The 19,309-nt window shown below is 45.0% G+C and overlaps 1 protein-coding gene across 7 annotated transcripts in view; it reads left to right on the forward strand.

Moving 5' to 3' along the window:
• NADK (NAD kinase) overlaps positions 1 to 19,206 on the forward strand; it is a 45,771-nt gene extending 26,565 nt beyond the window's left edge. For 5 of the 7 annotated variants that reach the window (XM_060276188.1, XM_035117958.2, XM_035117960.2 and 2 more), the window contains 9 exons: positions 5,363 to 5,492; positions 7,278 to 7,386; positions 8,469 to 8,554; positions 9,721 to 9,823; positions 11,105 to 11,259; positions 12,551 to 12,650; positions 13,304 to 13,461; positions 14,082 to 14,164; positions 15,643 to 19,206. In XM_060276188.1, the coding sequence (XP_060132171.1) occupies positions 5,363 to 5,492; positions 7,278 to 7,386; positions 8,469 to 8,554; positions 9,721 to 9,823; positions 11,105 to 11,259; positions 12,551 to 12,650; positions 13,304 to 13,461; positions 14,082 to 14,164; positions 15,643 to 15,793 (1,075 nt within the window). In that variant the 3' untranslated portion in view covers positions 15,794 to 19,206. The remainder of the gene's footprint in view (positions 1 to 5,362; positions 5,493 to 7,277; positions 7,387 to 8,468; positions 8,555 to 9,720; positions 9,824 to 11,104; positions 11,260 to 12,550; positions 12,651 to 13,303; positions 13,462 to 14,081; positions 14,165 to 15,642) is intronic. The other 2 variants (XM_035117959.2, XM_035117963.2) reach the window with 1 other exon arrangement.
• The last annotated feature ends 103 nt before the right edge of the window (positions 19,207 to 19,309 follow it).

Consider the following 19,309-nt stretch of genomic DNA (forward strand, 5'->3'; position numbering starts at 1 on the left):
CTTTCCTTAGGGCATTCTTGTTCTCAGCCTCTGCCATTAAAAAAAATCAGTCGCCAAAGGACTCCTTCCTTCAGTTTCTTCCTCTTTCTTGTACACATTAGGTTTATTTTTAGATGTCTTCATGTGCGTTCATCAGGGCTATTCTGCGGTCTGCCTGGCATTCTGCATTTTGCGCAAGAGTGGGGTATCCAGCAATGGGAGGGGGGGACTGTATAGAGAATAAAAGAATAACATCAACTCTCCCCATATTCTGGATTCAAGACAGAGTTGGCTGGGGTTGTGGTAGTGGTGGCAATTTGCCCCCTTTGTATCCTTAGCCCTTCCTCTGGGGAAGGGTGGGCTAACAGGTGTCCCTCCAGATGATGATGATGAAGAGCAGCACTGGGTAGTTCAGTTGGTTAGAGCTTGGTGCTGATAACACCAAGGTTGCAGGTTCGATCTCCGTATGGAACAGCTGCATATTCCTGCATTACAGGGGGTTGGATTAGATGATCCTTCTAGCTCCACATTTCTATGTTTCTCAGAAGATGGTGATAACCATTTATTATCGGCTCTTCATGCTGAGGTCTCAGGGCAGATCACAACAATTAAAACACAACATTAATATCGAAACACAATATTGGGCTGCAGCACCCATCATTCCTGACCGTAAGGCACACTGGCTGGGTCTGATGCGGAGGTTGGGAGTCCAATGTTATCTAGAAGCCTACAGGTTCCCCATCCCCTGAGCTTGGAGCTTAAGAGCGGCAGTCTCACAGCAAACCTTGTATCACGGTGAGGTTAAAACAGTCGCCTAAGGCTACCTAAGGTTAGGTTTTTTTGCAGGGTGAGAGCTGGTGGCGGATAGGAATCCACCCAGTTTTTCTGCACAGAAGGCCAAGGAGGACTGGCTTCTGCGACGGTGCAGGGTTGCCTAGGTTGACTCCCACTGTGCTCTGTCTCCATGGTCGGAGATAGGAGTTGTTTCTGAATATCAGTTGCTGGAAACCACAAGAGGGGAGAGAACTCTTGTGTTCGGGTCCTACTTGCGGGTTTCCAACAATGGGCATCTGGTTAGCCACTGTCAGAACAGGATGCATCGGCCATTGGCATGAGCCAGAAAAATATTCTTACGTTATGTTCCTATTATTTTTTAACAGCGTTGCTCTTCTCAGAACAAATAAGAGTTTCTTGTAATTAACTATTAACTGCAAATTTAGATACTTATGCAAAATCAAAGTAGTGTAACAGTGGTTTTTGAAAGGAACAATACCAGAATTAAAGCAAATTCCTATACATTTCACCAATGTTCAGTAATGTTTCTAGAAATCTACATGATTCACTGAAGCACTACTTCCCGGAGGCTTTTATCTTGCAACAGCAGGGTCAATTGGCAGTTTTGGGTTTTGTTTTTATTTTTTAAGGGAAAGGAAGCTGGAAATTAAGTAATAAAGACCACAATAAAGACCACGTTCAGGGACCAATTTACAACCAGTACAGGGATACGTGAGTGGACTTTTACGTATAAATTATGATGTTCAAGTCAGTTCTTGAGGTTCTTGGGTAAAGATGTCTGTGTATGCTGACCAGAGCTTTAAATATATGTCCTTCTACCTAAGTTTGTGATAAAATACTACTTATTATTGATTATAAAATCTTCCCACCCTTCCTCTGAGGAGCCTCCCTGTTTTTATTTTCACAGCAGCCAGTGAGGTGGGTTAAGGGGAGAGGGAGAGATAGTGACTAGCCCAAGATCATCTAGGAGGCTTTGAGAATGGCTGGGGATTTTGAACCCATGTCTCTAGCTCGCTAATACTCAAGAGAAATGCCAACTGATTGGAGAACACCCCAGTCAACTGTAGAGAGCCCCCCTCCCGTGACATTCTGGATTAAGGAGGTGCCTCTCCAGAAAGTCGTAAGATCAAGACTCTTTGACTTAAACCCTACACTAATCTGGTGCTCTCTAGATGTGTTGGACTCCAACTCTCTTCAGCCCCAGTTAGCATGGCCAATGGATAGGGACAATGGAACGTGGAGTCTGAAACTTGCCCCTGTTCTCGACTTAATGTATTGGATGGCTTTCCCCAGTGCCTCCGTTGCAAACGTCAAGACGTTTCCCCACCACTGTATGGTCTTGGAATTCTCACCCTCTAAAAGCTGGTGGAGAGAACATTAGGGTCTTTGAGAACTAGAAATGGGATAGTGCAGGAACTCCAATACCCATTAGCCCCAGCTGGAGTGTCCAGCGCTCAGGGATGATGGGAGCTGTAGTCTAGCAGTGTCTGAAAGGCCAAAGGGCTCTGTCCTTGAACTAGGCCATCACTTGCCTTTCCTGCCCCCAGCTACTGCCATCACAGTGCTGCCTTCTTTTAAAGCAGAGATAATGTACCTGTCACCTCCTGGATGTTGCTGGACTCCAGCCTCCATGAGCTTTGTCCATCATGGGATGATGTAAATCATAATCGAGCAACATCCGGTGGGTCACAGCTTTCTGCATTCTTGGGATACTGTGTGTGGAGGCAAGTTCCGTCTTCCTTCAGTTTCTTTGGAAGGTGTTGTGGATAAAATGCAATCAAAATGCATGATCTTCAGAATAGGAGGACTGGAGGAAAACCTTATTTGCTTGAATAAGGAAATAACATTGGAGGCACATATTATTGGGGGGGGGGGGAGAGAGATATACACACCAAGTATGTATCAGAGGATCGCCAAAGGATGTGCCATCAGGACATAACATCATCAAAGCTAGAAGTCAGGTCATTTGTTATTCAGATCTCGAAATCCCCCACGTTACTTTCTCGTGCATGCACTCTTGGGTTGGGGCAAGTGGCTAAAATGTTTTTAAATGTTTTAAACGGTTCTAATTTTGGTTCCTCTGTTTTGTTTTTGTCGGGTTGATGTTGGTTAAATGTTTAGTTGAGGTTGGCGGTTATTTTAATTTGGGTGTAACTGTAAGCCGTTTATTATTGTTATTATTGTTGTTATTATTATTGGTTTCTATTGATTTATTGGTTTGTTTGTTGATCGTATAGAATATTTTGGGTTTTTTAAATGTTTGGTGCTTTGTTGTGTTTTTATATATGTTATAACCCACCCAGAGTGGCTGGGGAAACCCAGCAAAATGGGCAGGATATAAATTAAAAGGATATTATTATATTATTATGACACTCTTGCAAATTGCATATGGTGCTGGAGTGGTGCAGGAGAAACCTAAGCAGCTGCTTAAGAGCTGTCATATCCTTCTCGCTGCCGGTGACGCATCTTGAAATCCTAAGCATTGACTCCCCTCCCACCAAGCATGACAGCGATACCTTGACAGCACCTCTGGAATTGCATGATGCATCTATCTGGGGTGGAAAGCTTTGCTGCCCTAATAAAAGCCCAGCTCATTAAAGATGGGGAAAGATGGGTGAGAGGAGGAGATTAGGGAACATAAAGTCCAGAACAACATTGGGACGTCGGTTGATCTGAAGGCAGTTCAGAGAGTTTGGCTGAGCTTAACTCCGTAAGCTCTGCTTGTTGAAGGAGCACTTGCTCTGATCCAACCAAGCAGGTCAGCATTTTGCCTGGGACAAGTAATGCCCCCATTTCTACAGCTTGTTGTTGCACACCAGGCAGCTCAGGTTGTCCGGTGACACATTGGCATTTGTGCTGAGTGGGCCTGCAGTGGTGTCTGCAGGACATAAGGGTACTAAGACTAAGTGTGGTGCATGCCAATTCCCTGCAATTATTATTAGCATTATATCTTATTAAATTTCTGTTCTGCCAGTTCTCCCCAAAGAAGCAAAGCAATGCAATTAAAAACAAAAGCGTCTTAAAAACACATCTGTGAAGCAGGCCTTGGGAGGAGGTGTTCTCATCTCAACCAGCACCCAGGTGGGGTGGGTGAGGAGCAGCTTGAATCCTCTGTGTTGTGCAGAGGAATGTAAAACCAGGCTTTTGAGCATCAGAAGTATGTTAACCCATGGTGGTACCTAAGCAAATAATACTTTGGACCACAAGTTTTCATCTTTGCATCTGTGTAACCATGGCTTAATGATTTCTGGCCACTATCTTTTAGTGTCCCAGAATAAGAAATGAAAGGCGGGTTGTACCCGGGAAACTTCAGTGAAAAGGGTGGGGCAAGGAGAGAAAATACACATTGCGCTCTTCAGTACTTAAAGAAGAAGCTGCTGAATTGGACCATTAATCCATCTAGCTCAGTACTGCTTTCACATGCTTGCACTTTCTATGGGAGACCTACCTGGATAAGCCAGGAACTGAACATACCTTTCTGTATGAAAAGCAGATACACTATTACTGACCTACAGTCCTTTCCTTAAGACGTAGGAACATAGGAAGCTGCCTTCTACTGAGTCAGACCATTTGTCCATCTAGCTTGGTATTGTCTACACCAGCGTTTCCCAAACGTGGGTCTCCAGCTCTTTTTGGACTACAACTCCCATCATCCCTAGCTAGCTGGACCAGTGGTCAGGGATAATGGGAATTGTAGTCCCAATGGTCCACCCTGACTGGCAGTGGCTCTGCAGGGCTTCAGGCAGGGAGCCTCTCAAAACACTAGTGGGAAATTCCACAGATTGAACCCAGGACTTTCTGCATACAAGGAAGATGCTCTACCATTTAGCTATGGCTGTTCCCTAACATTTCAAATAACATTTTAAAAAATAAAAATATTGTCCAGTAGCACTTTAGAGACCAACTAAGTTGCATGCACACAAAAGCTTATACCAAGAGCAAACTTAGTTGGTCTCTAAGGTGCTACTGGACAATTTATATATATATTTTGACTGCGTCAGACCAACACGGCTACCTCCCTGAATTTCAAATAATACTTAAATATGCCCTAATAGTTTTGAATTGCCTGTGCCACTACCAGGTCATTGGTCCAAGCTGTTTCTTTCTCTGCTTCTGCCTCTGAATCTTGAGCATAGAATTGAGGTATGAAGCCTACTTCCCTTCTCAGAACGCAGCTCCCCAGGCTGAAGGTGTTTAAATGCTTCCCTTAAGTCCTCTGCACATAGAGAAAGCCGCCTGTCAGGGTGAAGGCTATGCCAATCACTTCTTCAGCATCATGCTAGGACTGCATGGGCGAGGGTCTTGTTTTGTTTTTGTAGATGATGAGGAGGAGTTGTGGCAGTGTTTTATCACATGCAACCAGGAATTGACAGGACAAATACCAGTTCCTGAGACTCACAAGGGGTCTTTTTATGTTCTTATCATCTTCCACCTGCAACCGAAGCAGCACACTTTAGGAAAAGCTTGCTGTCTCTCTGTCGTGCCAAGTGCAGAGCTAAGCTGGCCCGTCGTTTTCTCGTGAGGAGTGCTAACGTGATTTGTCTCAGGAACTTCAACCTGTTTCTTTCCTGGCTTTGTGTTTTTGCAGGCACATTCAGGACCCAGCAAGCCAGCGGTTGACATGGAACAAACCTCCGAAGAGTGTCCTTGTTATAAAAAAAATCCGGGACGCCAGTCTCCTGCAGCCCTTCAAAGACCTCTGCATCTATCTCACAGAGGTAGGCTGGACTTCTCTGCCTTAGTGAGTTCAACCCAGGATGGCCAAAGAATTTTAGTGTGGTAGGCTTATGGGCTACAGAGATGTGTCTTGAAGCATGCTGACAGTGCTCAGGAAAGTTCACCCAGAGCCAGGGCTTCCACGACCTATATCTCAGGGATGAGGAACCTGTGGCTCATGTTGTTGGACCCCAGCTCCCATCAGCCTTGGCTAGCTTGGCCAGTGGTCAGGGGAAGCTTAAATCATTTCCAAAACCCATAACAAAACAACCTCGGCTGCAAATAAATGCCAAGAAGAGTTTGAGATGGCTGGCATGTGCCATTTCTATCTATCCAAGAGGATTTCACTTTGGCATGGCGTGAACTGCTTGCTTGGGTTTGCGGTTGGCAAAACACCGCCTCGCACATAGGAGCTTTTTCAGAGTTTCAAACTAAGTCCAGCTGAAATTTTGTATTGCTGTGATCTCCTTGGCAGTGCTCACTTCACTCCTTCACGAAACCGCAGTTCCTATTGTCCCTTCAAGAGGAATCTCGGAGTGGTTAAACTGGTTTTGCCCTTGTGCTTTTGCCCATTCATGTCTTTCATCTGCTTTCAATGTTGTGGGAGAGCCAGGCAACCCTGATCTCCTCTCTCTCATACTCAAATGGTCACTCTGTTGATGTGATTCCTCCTTACCTTTTAAAGTTACTGCACCTATTTTATTACTCATAGATAAAATAATATAAGGCAGCTCTTTGCATTAAAGGGGAACAGCCATAGCTCAGAGCAGCAAATGGTTTTGCATGTTGCACAAGGTCCATGTGCAGTCTAGGAAGGGTTGGGGTAAACTCTGTGTGAAGCCTGGGAGAGTCACTGCCAGTTACTCTGTTTTATTACTACATTTCCATCTGGCCTTTCTGCCTAGGAGCTCAAACTGGCCTACACACTTATATATGAAAAATATTTGAAAGGTGATTAACAGCAGCTACAAAGAAATAAGAACACATGTAACTCCTCCATGTCTGGATAGGCTTGCCTAAGCAAAAATGTTTTAAGCAGGCTCTGAAAAGAATGCAGTGAAGGTATCTGCCTGGTGTCAATAGGCAAGGAGTTCCAAAGTGTAGGTAGAGTGGTTTTTATCTGAGATTGTAAGATGCTTTGTAGGTGTCAGGGGCTGGGCTGGATTGGAAGACTGGGGAATGCAATCTCAGGAAGAGCAGCTCCTAACAGAAGAGGAGGGGGATTATCCCCGGCAGGCAGACACAGAAGCTGTACACTTGATAGAGGAGCTGCCCAGCTATGAGATAGTAGCTAAGCAACCAGAAGGGAGGGAGCAGCTGAGCGATACATCAGTCAAGATTGGGGGGGGACCCCCTCCCTCTCCCCGAACTCAGAGGTCCAAGCATGTCAGAGAACAAAGACGCAGAGAAGGAGGGACTTCCCTTTGGCACACTTCTTGCTGCGGAAGTGAGGAGGAGTCAGAGTAGGCAACTGATAAACTTGCGGAGGGTTGCCTGTTTGTGCTTGTAACATAATGCTGAAATAAAAGGACTATAAATCTACCAAATGCTCATTAATTCTTATCGGTGAGCCAGCAGAAGGGAGAGAGGAACTCCTGTACTTGACAGTAGAAGAATTTCCTCAAAAAGTGGGGTATTTTTTTAAAAAAAATTTTTTTTAAAAAAAAATAAATACATATTATTGTCTCTGATTAATGTCACTAGTTTCAAGAGGTCATGCTTCTATTTTTCACTCAGTGTTAAGATAGTTTTAATTACATCGGTTTCTTTTCCTCCCCACCCTTCAGGTGAACAACATGATTGTCTATGTAGAAAAGAAAGTGTTAGAAGACCCAGCCATCATGAACGATGATAGTTTTGGACCAGTGAAGAAGAAATTTTGCTCTTTCAGTGAAGGTAAATATGCATGTGTGTGAGTGTAGGTTGTGGTTTTGCATGTAACAGAAGCTAGAGATGCAGCAGAAATTTGGTTTGGTTTGCATTTTAATATACAAACTATCTAGTGTACAGTTCCTGGATAAATCCATGAACCAAAACACAACTAACTGTGTTAAAATCCGCTCTTCTCCAAATTTTGTGATCAGTTCTCCAGTCAAATGAAGTGGTACAAGCATGCCTGTATCAGGCAAAGGTGTGCATAAAATGTATATATTAGTGAAAAGTGGTTGTTGTTGTTTTGCTTAAAAAACCACACTGCACACAAACCACATGCTGGAGCATGCACAGCCCAGCCTCTCCCATTTTGCCCCTTTTCTTGAGTAAGCTTTCTTGCGTTGCCAAGAAAGGGCTAGCATAGCACTGCCTCCAAGCCAGGGGTCATGGTTTGTTTCCTCCTAACAAAGCACAGTCAGTGCATCACAACAAGCCATGGTTTAAGCTTCACCAGCGATCGTGGTTTGTTAGGGCGGAACAACCCACAATCCTGCATTTGGCTGTAGTGCTAAGCTATTGCCTTCTTTCTTTCTTTACCTGCTTGTGCCAGGGGAAGAGCGAAGCAAGAGCTCACAGGAGCACAGAAAGCTTCATTATACCAAGTCCAGCCATTGGTCCAGCTAGCTCAGTGTTGTCAACATTGGCTGGCAGCAGCTCTTCAGGATTTCAGACAGAATACATTCCCAGCCCAGCCTGGAGTTGCCATAGTTTGAACCTGGGACCTTCCATGTGCAAAGCAGGCGCTATGCCTCTGAGCTATCACCCTTCTGTGACCTAAAGCAATTGAGCTGGGTGTGCAGTATGGTTTATGAAGCTTGTAACTTTGACTTACCGTAACATGCAAATTCAGGTGCTGTGTCTGTTTCCTTAAAGAAGGAAGGCAAGAGCAGTCAGATAAGAGCCAGAATGAGGATGTAAATGGGTTAAAGGAGGGTGAAGCGAAAAGCCACAATCTTTATACTGCTGTATTTCTGCCCTTTTAAACAGATAGGATTGGAATTTTAAAAAATCGTATTCCATGTTTTCAAACTCTTTTTCTTTCTTAGACTACGATGATATCTCCAATCAGATAGACTTTATCATCTGCCTGGGAGGAGATGGGACCTTGCTTTATGCCTCTTCACTCTTCCCAGTGAGTTTATCTTCACCATCCTTCCCTTGCCTGCAATCTTTCACTTATGAAGTCCACATGGGATGCTTTGTGATGGTTGCGTGTTCTTCCACAGGCCCTTAACACTAACTTTTGGCTCTTCCCCACCCAGTATTCACTTATGTGCTTCCTTTTCTGCCCTGCCCATTTATAAGGGCTTGGTGTGGCTGTAGTTAAATATAAGTTGCTGCTTTTCAACATGTCCTATTGTTATTGTTATTATCATCATCATTTTTTAAAAGAGGGTGGGAGGACTATAGCTGGGCGATATCTGGTTGTCAACATCACGATATATCACCAGCTGAACATCACGATATATTGATATATCACAATGTCTGAAATAAGGATGGAACTATGTAGAGGTGAACAGTAGGGCCGGGCTTTCAACATTGTGATATATCACCAGCTAAACACTGTGATATACCAAAACATCATGATGTCTGCAATAAGGATGGAGCTATGTAGATGCATTGGCTGGCTTCATGGTTTTTCTTGCTTTGGGTTTTTGGTTGTTGTTTTTTGCATAGCACATGCACACACATATAATGATTCGCGATACGTTGTCGGCCAAAAATTATGAAACTGATATCACAATATGGACTTCAAACTGGTTTTTGGACGATATATTGACATATCGTCCAGCCCTAGGGAGCCCTATGCAGAATTTAATACATGCAGGCTTCTTGACAGCCTGGTGTTGAGTATAGACTGCCCAAGATACCCCCCCCCCTGCCTTTGTTTCCTTCCTTTCCCCCAGAACTCGGACTCAAGGCAGCTCAAAAATATTAAAACCAGCACTATGTATTTCCCGAGGGAAATGGTCTACTGCATGACCAAGAGGGTAGAAAGGAGGAGGCTCTGGTGTCATGCTTTGCAGAGGTAGACCTCAAGGGCACTCTGTTTTAGGCCGCCACTTGTGAACTGGTGGGCTACCAAAAAAAATGTTGGGCTAGTAACATTCGCGGGCTTCTTTGGGGATGCTGATCTATTTTGGGCCTCTATTTTGTGCCTCCACATTTTTGGCACAGAACTGTTAAAAGCGGAATATGTTGAAACTGTTAAAAGCTTTGGCTTCTGAACGCCAAGACCAAGGACAGTTTGTGCCGCTTCTGAATGCTCTCTTCTTCCCTCTCCCTTTTTGCCACCAGGGCAGCGTACCTCCCGTGATGGCTTTCCACCTGGGTTCACTGGGATTCCTTACCCCGTTCAATTTCGAGAACTTTCAGTCCCAAGTGACTCAGGTTATTGAAGGTAAGGGTTTGTGCTGAGCTGATCACTTGCGCTGCTTATGCAGAGGTAATGCTGGTAGCATTTTTATTTTAAATAAATAAACAAATTATAGTTTGTTAGAGACCTCTGCTGCTTTGTGGGATATCTTGGGGAGAAGAAAAGGCTCAGGAGCAAACACTACACAAATCAGGAGTTGAGTCCTAAGGCGGTTGGATGGTGCCTTGCCGGCCTCCTTCTGGCAACTCCTGCAGCCCAGCTGGTGCCAAACGTATTGCTCTGCTTTCCTTTGGACCACACCAGCAATGCCGAGAGGGGGTTATTGTCATCTGCGCAGCCCAGGACCTCCATACACACTCAGAGAGGTCACTTCAATGCAGCAGTTTCTTCACCCCTAGAGGTGCACTCCATTGTCTTTTGAGACAGACGGGTGCCAACAAAGTTTATTAGGGTTGTTGCAATCAATCAGTACCTCCCTGATGAGATTGAGTACACTTGACAGCTCCAAGCTACTGCTCCCAAATGCAGCCAATCCCTGCTGCAAACTCTTAAGACTAGGGATGTGGGAGGGAGTTAGCAGCTTTGCATGCAGAAGATCACAGATTTGATCCCTGGCATCTCCAGGTATGGCTAAGAAAGACCCTCCCTCACCTGAAATTCCAGAGTGCTAATTCTAGTATTAGCATAGACAAGAGGTGAGGAGCCTTTTTTCAGCCTGAGAGAGCTGCATTCCCTTCTTGGGGGGGGGGGCTGATGACAATGGTGGGTGGAGCCAGAGGCAAAAGTGGGTGGAGCAACAGATGCAAAATACCTTTGTGTGATAGGCTTGTTTTGACATACCATCTCGCTCCCCTCTAGCCTAAGGTTACCATTTCCCCCCCCCCCTAATGAATCTGGGGACACTTTAAAACTTCAATGGATTTTCTATGGGGACTGATTTGTAAATCCGGGTCTGGTAACCTTACTCTAGCCTCCTTTCCTGGCCTGGGGAGAGTCCCAAGGGCCAGATAGAGAGGCCAGATAGAGAGGCCTGAGATTCCCCACCCCTGCTGTAGACAATACTGAGCTTGATGTCAGGGATTGAACCTGGGGCCATCTGCAGCTTTCCCCTGGATTTTCTGGGCTTCACAGCCCTTTGGCCTTTATATGTTTATTGTAGCAAATATATTTTTATTATACAGATAAGTCTCTGGGGTTTGTAGGGACAATGTTTACTGTATCTCCTAAATTGATCCCATGTAGGCAGGTCTTTTTAATGTCCTTTTACTTAGAAATGTGTGGTTTTTCACCCTCCACCCACCACAGGCAATGCAGCCCTTGTTCTCCGGAGCAGGCTCAAAGTGAAAGTGCTCAAGGAGCACAAGGAGAAGAAGGCAATGATTCAAAACGGGATCGAAGAGAATGGGCTGATTTCTCCGAGCCTAGAGAAGGAACTGTTCAAGCAAGCCATTCAATATCAGGTGCGTGCATTCGGTGGGCGAGGTTTGCTTTTCTTCCAGTAGCAGCAGCAGCAACAACAACGATGATGAGGTTAATCTTAGTGAGTTGCTGAATTTATGTCCCATCCCTTCCCCCCAAAGGAGCCCAGGGTGTCAAACAGATCCATTGTTTAAAAAAACAAAGCAATAGCAATAGCATTCTGAAACAGTTAAGCGTTATAAAGGCAATGACGGTAAAAAACATTCCAAAAACAGTTACAGTCAGAAGCATTATTCCATCCAGTGTTCTGGATCCAGGAATGGTATGCTTCAGCCACCCAATGCCTCACTGGAGAGGAAGGTTTTCCTCCTGAAAGTTAATAATGATGGAGACAGGCACAGCTCGCTGCGGAGCTCATTCCACAACCAGGAGCCACCACTGAAAAGGCCCTGTGACGGGTCAGTGCCAACCAGGAAGCCCCTGGTAATATAATCATGATCATGACAATATAATATTGATGATTATATTTATAATGGTTATGTAATAATATATTAAACTTAAGAATCCCTTCCCGTGAAGCATCTTGAAGTGTCTGTGTAGATATAGAAAGCCAACGTACCATAGTGGTTAGAGTGTTGGACTATGACCTGGGAAACCAGGGTTCAAATCCCTACACAGCCATGAAGCTAACTGGGTGTGACCTCAGGGCCAGTTCACTCAGTCTCCGCATCTAACCTATCTCAGAGGGTTGTTGTGAGGATGGAATGGGGAGGAGGGCAACTTGAGTTCTTTGAAGGAAAGGGGATATAAATGTAAATTCCATGGGAACCGTTTCTCTCTTCTAGCATTGCTCTTTGAACGTTGGAAAACTAGAAATGTATAGAGCAGTGTGGAGCTGTTTGAAAGCCCTTTTGAAAACAGTCCCACACTGATCTTAGAACCACCAGTTTTCAGAGGATTAAAGAGAAGTATAGGGCTGGTTGCTATTATTTATTTTTAATTTTGGGGTTTTTTTATTTTAAAAAACCAAGCACTTTTGGAAAGTGAAAGGGGGGGGGGAATAGTCCACCAGACTTTTTGGATTACAACTCCAAATGACGCTGGCCAACATTTAAGGCTTTCTCTCTGCATGCGAAAAATCGGTCATAAAATCATAAAGTCAGAGCCTCATAAACCCTGTAGAAACACAACAGATTTTACAACTTCCACACAAACACAATACAGTAGATCTTAAAACAGAATGACTCTGGTTCAGAGTTCTAGTCAGCGTCATCAAATATTTAACCTCTTTTGCAATTGTTTCATTCCATCATCTGCATTTCCTGTCGGCAGGTCCTGAATGAAGTTGTGGTGGATCGGGGCCCTTCCTCATACCTTTCCAACGTGGACGTCTTTCTAGATGGGCACCTTATCACCACAGTCCAAGGAGATGGTAGGCACGTTTTTTGTTTGCCAGAAAGCAGAGCGGCCTCCCTGTCCCCTGCCTCCTTTGGGGGCTGGAGAGCATTTTATTTGCATGCCTGGCATCTCGAGATGGGACTGAAACCCCTCCGGAGCTGCTGCCAGTCAGTGTTGGCAGTCCTGAGCTAGATGGAGTCTGTCTCAGGATAAGGGCACTTCCTATGCTAAGGCACCTTCCTGTACCCATTAAGAGCATTCATAGCTGAGCTCTGTTTAGGTCCTTAAATGGTTTGCCCCCAAGCGGTTTATTGGACCGGCTGCACCCTTATGATTATCCTGCCTGTACTTTTATGATCTGCCTGCCCCATGGTAGGTAAGGTGGGTTTGCAAGGTCCTCTTCCTTTCCCTTCCCTTCTATTGCACCTGCATCAAATTCCTACATGACAGGCTTCTCAGAAGGCCCCAAGGCCTTGCAGGCACAATGTCCATTAGCTGGGTGGTTGAACTGCCTCTGCCCCACTCCCCTGCTCTCTTAATAGACTGTTGTTTCCAACTGCTTTGAATGGGTGAGTGTCCTAACAATATTTTAAATGAGTAGGTTGCACAGTCCTGTTGAAAGGGATGTTTCCAGTCCTAAGCCTATAAAGAACAGGCGAGGCTATAATTGCAACTCTTTCCTCTCAGGTGTCATCGTCTCCACACCCACGGGCAGCACGGCATACGCAGCTGCTGCAGGCGCTTCAATGATCCACCCGAATGTCCCTGCCATCATGATCACCCCAATCTGCCCACACTCACTCTCTTTCCGACCCATCGTCGTTCCTGCTGGGGTGGAACTGAAGGTGGGTTCTTAATCAGTTTCCTTTCCCTCTCCAAATTCTGCTAGTCGCTGCGAGATCTCTGCCCTTGAGAATTGCCACCTGAGCTTGCCTTTTTTTTCCCCCTTCTCCCTCCCAGTCCTTTGTTCCTTTTGTGTCGTGTCTCTTAGACTGAAAAGCGGGAGGGATAAAAATGCCTAACAATTAATGAATTAGAAAGCTTTCCTGCCCATCAAACAAACAAGCCTTAAGCTGCTTGTTATGTAACCAAACAAAACATCAGTATAAAATCCAGCTCTATCACACCCGCCTTCCCTCCTGGCAGCCAGAGAGGTTATTGCTTTCTTAAGCAATGTGCCAAAACATGTTTAAACCCTACTGAAAGGTCAGATTCTGCTGAAGCGGTTTGTTGCTTTGTTTGAAAGGCTGCATGGAAAAGACAGGTTGCCTTCCCCTTTTGGAGGTGCCAGTTGCTGGCAATTGCAAGTGGGGAGAGTTGCTGTTCCACCCAGATCGTGCTGGCCGGCTTCTCATGGGCAATCTCTCTGGCCCCTGTGAGAACAGGCCTAGTGGCCTGATCCAGCAGACAGCAAGCTAAAAAAAAATTAGATCCCGGAAATCAATGTGCTTTCCCTTCTCCTCAGATCATGCTGTCTCCCGAAGCCAGGAATACAGCGTGGGTTTCCTTCGATGGGCGGAAGAGGCAGGAGATCTGCCACGGGGACAGGTGAGGATACCCTTCTGAGTTATCTGTGCCACTTGGTGCTCTCTTCTGTCGCTAAATATATGAGGAAGAGCAGGAACGCCTGACTTGAGTCACATCCACACCATGCATTTAAAGCACTCTTATACCGAGCTCCTGCCAACCTAGCAGTTCGAAAGCACGTCAAAGTGCAAGTAGATAAATAGGTACCACTCCGGCGGGAAGGTAAACCGTGTTTCCGTGTGCTGCTCTGGTTCATCAGAAGCGGCTTTGTCATGCTGGCTACATGACCCGGAAGCTGTACACTGACCAGTGAAGCGAGATGAGCACCGCAACCACAGAGTCGTCTGTGACTGGACCTAACGGTCAGGGGTCCCTTTACCTTTACCTATACCACTTTAGCAGTCGTGGAGAATCCTTGGAACTGGAGTTTGCTATTGTACTGGGAACTGTAGCTCTGTGAAATCTTCACCCTTAATTAGTTTATTAAGTTCTTGGGATTCTTTGGCATAAGGGGGAAGCCCTGACTGTTAAAGTGCTGTGAGAGTGCCTTAAACGGTGTGGACATGGCTTCAGCAAACATTCTCTTTCTCATTCTTCATTTAATTTCTATAACACTTCATATTTTTAAGGGGGGGTGGGAAATCTCATTCAAGCATCCAATAGAGCAGTCCGCAATAGAACATTACTGAAGAAAGTCAAATATAAAGTCTACATTCAAAGCAACATCATTAACGGGAAACTAAGATGGTATTTTAGATTCCTGTTAATTATGTTTCTTTGAATATATACTTTATATTTCTCAAAGAAAACTTTACAAAAGGAGGTCAGCTACAAAATGCACATTTTAACACCCCAAAGTTAACAAGAAGAAGAAGAAGAAGAAGAAGAAGAAGAAGAAGAAGAAGAAGAAGAAGAAGAAGAAGAAGAAGAAGAAGAAGAAGAAGAAGAAGAAGAAGAAGAAGAAGAAGCCTTAAACATTTCAAAAGAAAACATTCCTAAAGGAAGACAATATCTGCTTTATCTAGAAAAGCTAGTGCCCAACAGCCAATCCTGCTTTATTGCAGAGGTGGGGGGGGGGGACTGTGGTCCCTCCTGATGTTGGACTCCCAACAACCCCAGCCAGCATAGCCAATGGTCAGGGATGATGGGATCTGTAGTTGAGCAATGTCTGGGGTAGGCACAGCTTCCACCTGCTTTAGTGCAGTCAAATTGCCTTGGCAGCAGGCTTTCTTCTTAGTACCTGCAAAGGCCGGGGATGCCTAGCAGAATTACCAAGGCATTCTCTGTCTAGGATGACACTGACTTGTGTCCACTCACTTCAGTGGGTCTACTTTGAGCAGGGTTCGTGTTGGATACAACCCTGTGCTGCTTTAGGGTTGGTGTCCGTCATTCAGCCCCATCGAGGAAGCGATTCACAAGTGGAATAAATAAGCTTTTATCCTCCGTTGAGCCTGTCCTGAACTGAAGGCCAACCCTAATAACATTTCTGTCTCTTACAGCATCAGCATTACTACCTCCTGTTACCCCCTCCCTTCAATCTGTTTCCAAGACCCCGTAAGTGACTGGTTCGATAGCCTGGCCGAATGTTTGCACTGGAACGTCCGGAAAAAGCAGAACAACTTTGCTATAGACGAAGAAGAGGAGTTTTGAGTGTTGGCACTAGCAGAGGATCATGGGAGGTGGAATCCCTTCTGTACAGAAACATGTTTTTAAGCCTGTAGCTCTGGGGAGTAGACCAATATAATATAATATTATATAAATATATATATATATATATAATAACTTTTTTAAATACAGCGATGTACCTCATATCAGTCTGTTCTGCTGATGACCAGATATCATGTCGTTGTTTTTCTGTCTGTCAGGAGGGCTTGAGGTGAGAAACAAGCAGAGATACTTTTTGTCGGGGCATGTTAGAAATGTCCGATGTTTGTTCGTTGATGTGCAATGTGTTTTCCGCACAACGTGTTTCCTAGAAAGAAGGGGTTTTTTTTGCAAAAGCCTTATTAAAAATGAATGATGTTTTCTTGGACTTTTGTTCCCGGTTATCAGCAAATCCCCAGATTCTCTTTATTGGCCACTGTGTGGGTCGGGCAAATGTTGGTTAAAGGGGCGCTAAAACGTTTTCTCTTACGTTTTTCAAATCTTCAGTTCTGTGCACTTATTTCTGGCAATGTAAAGAGTATCAATCCGTTCTTGGTTGCCACTCTTCCCCCCACCCCCCACTTTTTTCTTTTCTTTTCCAGCTCACAAGAAATGTGGTTTCATGGCTGCTTAGAGCAGGGATTCCTACCCCCACCCCGGGATATTTCCCCACCATCTTTGTTTAAATGTGTTTGTAGGAACTTTATTACACCTCCCTGATGGTGATCAAAAATAAGTAGGTCTTGTTGGGGGTTTTTTTGGAAGGAGGGAGACAGGTTTTGAATTGCAGAAAGTTGTCAAGATGAGTGTTCATAGATCAATTCTAGATGTGATCAGCAACATTAAGACAAAGGCGGCCTCTGTATGAAAGACGAAGTTGGAAATTGGTTGGACTGGGACATGCAGGCAGTTGTCACCTGTTGGTTGAGTAACTGGGAACGTCAGACGCCTCCTTAAACCATTCCTGGTGAAATCACAAGGACTGTGCGCCAAAAGCACCTGTGTGCATACCTTTTGGGTTTCAGCTGGGCTTGCACAAGAGATGATTCCTCTGAGCTGTGCAAAATCTGAAGGTTAAAACTTCACTGTCACATGGGAAATGTATTGGGATTCTTTAAAAAGGCAAAACAAAACCAGTACGTTTTGGGATTTCTACGGTTTCCAGACAAGCAGCCATTTTTGCCGTGATGGTTGAATCTCAAATAAGCCACCCAAACTTTGGGTGTATCTTTTTTATATGGCAGTGAGGGATTTGGAAAGTCTTATGCGAATGTGCTGGTGGGTGGCAGCTTCCCCCTTTGCCGCTCTTTTGGGCCCTGGTCTGTGGATTTCTGCCAAGAACAAGGACCTGTAGGCTGTAGTTAGCTGGGGCTTTCATTTCCATGGGGTTTCCAGTTTGCTCAGCCACACATGGAGGCATCGCCTGAGCGGTGAGCTTTGCAAACACTTCTATGGTATAAGCAAGTCTGCAGGCCCAGCAATGTGTGTGTTTTCTGTGTCTTTAAAAACCCAACAAGGAGCAGTCGCCAAGCACCTATTAAATGACCCAGTCAGAAGAGATAGGCCAGGAGTCACAGCTGCCCTCAGGGAATGCAGGCTGGCTTGGCTGTTGCCTTTTTGGACCAGGGTAGCCAATGGAGTGCCTTCAAGACATGAAGGACTCCCATCAGCCCCAGCCAGCATGATCAGTAGCCAGGGATGAAGCCAGGAATGATGTCCTTGGCATTTGGAGGTCACGACAGCTGCTCAGGATGGGGCCCTGAGTGCCTCTAGGCTAGAATGATGCTGGAGTGGGCGGCCGTCATGTGAGAAATGTCCAGGCGGGGTATTACGGGAGTTTCCAATCAGAAGACCAGGAGATGTTACTAGCACATTTCCTCTTTTTGTGTGCCTTCAGCACACTCTGATGTTGTTTGTTCGTTTGAAGCTTTCTCATGGATGTACACTTCTAAATATATATTCCTTGTTTTTATGAAGATAGTTAAAAGGGGATGGTAAAATCTATCTATTTTCTTTTTTTGGACTTAAGCTTGGGTCTACCGCTTGCAATGGTACAAGGTGGTGGAATAGCTCTATAAGGTTACTGCTAAAGGGTTGCCCATTCTGACAGCCCTTCAGATAAAAGAGGGGGGGGGAATACCATCATGTAAACTGGAATCTGACCTGCCATGGTTGTAGGGTTGACCTGTCACACATGTTGCTTTTCTGCCTGATGGTCTCGTGATCTGGTGTCAAATTTTTTTTATAAAAAGGATTGATCATTCAGAAATGGTGAACCCTCCGCTTTGAAGTGGAACAGCCAGATTTCTGCCACATCAAGACTATACCACCTCGTGCCTCTGCATGTGTGTAGACTAAGCCGCTGAGGTTTACATGCACGTTCTTTAGCAGCATCGCCATCCCATGCCTCCTGCCTTATCCAAGCACTTCTGCAGAGATCTTGAGATGCCCTCAGCCAGTCCTTGTCTGTGACACAAAAGGTTGATGGAAGGGGATAGAGAGAGAGACCCCATGCTCCCTAAATGAATGGAGTTCTGTTGGGGTTTCGTGGCTGCCTTAGCATTAGGGAAAGTGTGTGTTTCACCCACCCTTTTGCAACAGGGATGAGGCGCCTGAGGGCCTGTAGATCCTGTTGGGCTACAACTCTCTGACTACCAGCTACCAAGGGACTCAGGCTCTACAAACAGGTTTTACAACATACACCTGAGAGTTTGATCCAACCAATTTTGCTGAGAGTAAACCCCTTGAAATGAATGGCCTTTAGTTACATCTGCTAATTTAAATGGATCTTCTTCTGAGGGAACCCTGAATGTTTCTCTTTCCTCCCCAGCGTCTCAAGACCTTGTCCGTTTAGTTTTGCGCAAAGCAAATTTTCAGCTCTTGACGGTAGCGTCAACTGCACTAAATTGTGTTATGTGTGCGTTATATATTTGTGAAAGGGTAACTATTGTAAATGTTTTGTGTGCTAGAATATTGGATTCGGGTTTGTTGGCTGGTTCTGAAACTGGGTCTGAATTGGGCAAAATGTTGTTGGCAACATTTGGGAAAGACGTTTCAACCAGCTTTTGAGATACCTTGGTTTCGCTTATATTTTATAGTACTGTATGGTTATGTTACCACTGGTTTTTTTTTAAGTCAGGGTTTTCTAGATGGCAGAGAGTGCACTGTTTTTGAATCACAGTCTTGCTTTCTAATCTGTGAAAATAGAGCTTTGCTTTAAAAAGGCAATGACGCCCCCGACACCCTTAAATGCAAGAATTAAGAAAAGGAACAGAATAAAGGACTTCAGGTTGTAGCCAGCAAAGCCCTCCTGCTAGGGTTGCCAGACTCAATAGAGGACAGGACCTCTGTGCCTTTAATTGCCCTGCTCTCTCTTTTGAGTCTGGAAACCTTAAAGAGAAACCAGCAGACCCTTTGTTTAATTTCCAAGCAAAGGGTCTGCTGGTTTCTCTTTAAGGTTTCCAGACTCAAAAGAGAGAGCAGGGCAATTAAAGGCACAGAGGTCCTGTCCTCTATTGAGTC

This window comes from Zootoca vivipara, chromosome 6 (genome assembly GCF_963506605.1).
Source record: "Zootoca vivipara chromosome 6, rZooViv1.1, whole genome shotgun sequence".
NCBI lineage: Eukaryota > Metazoa > Chordata > Lepidosauria > Squamata > Lacertidae > Zootoca > Zootoca vivipara.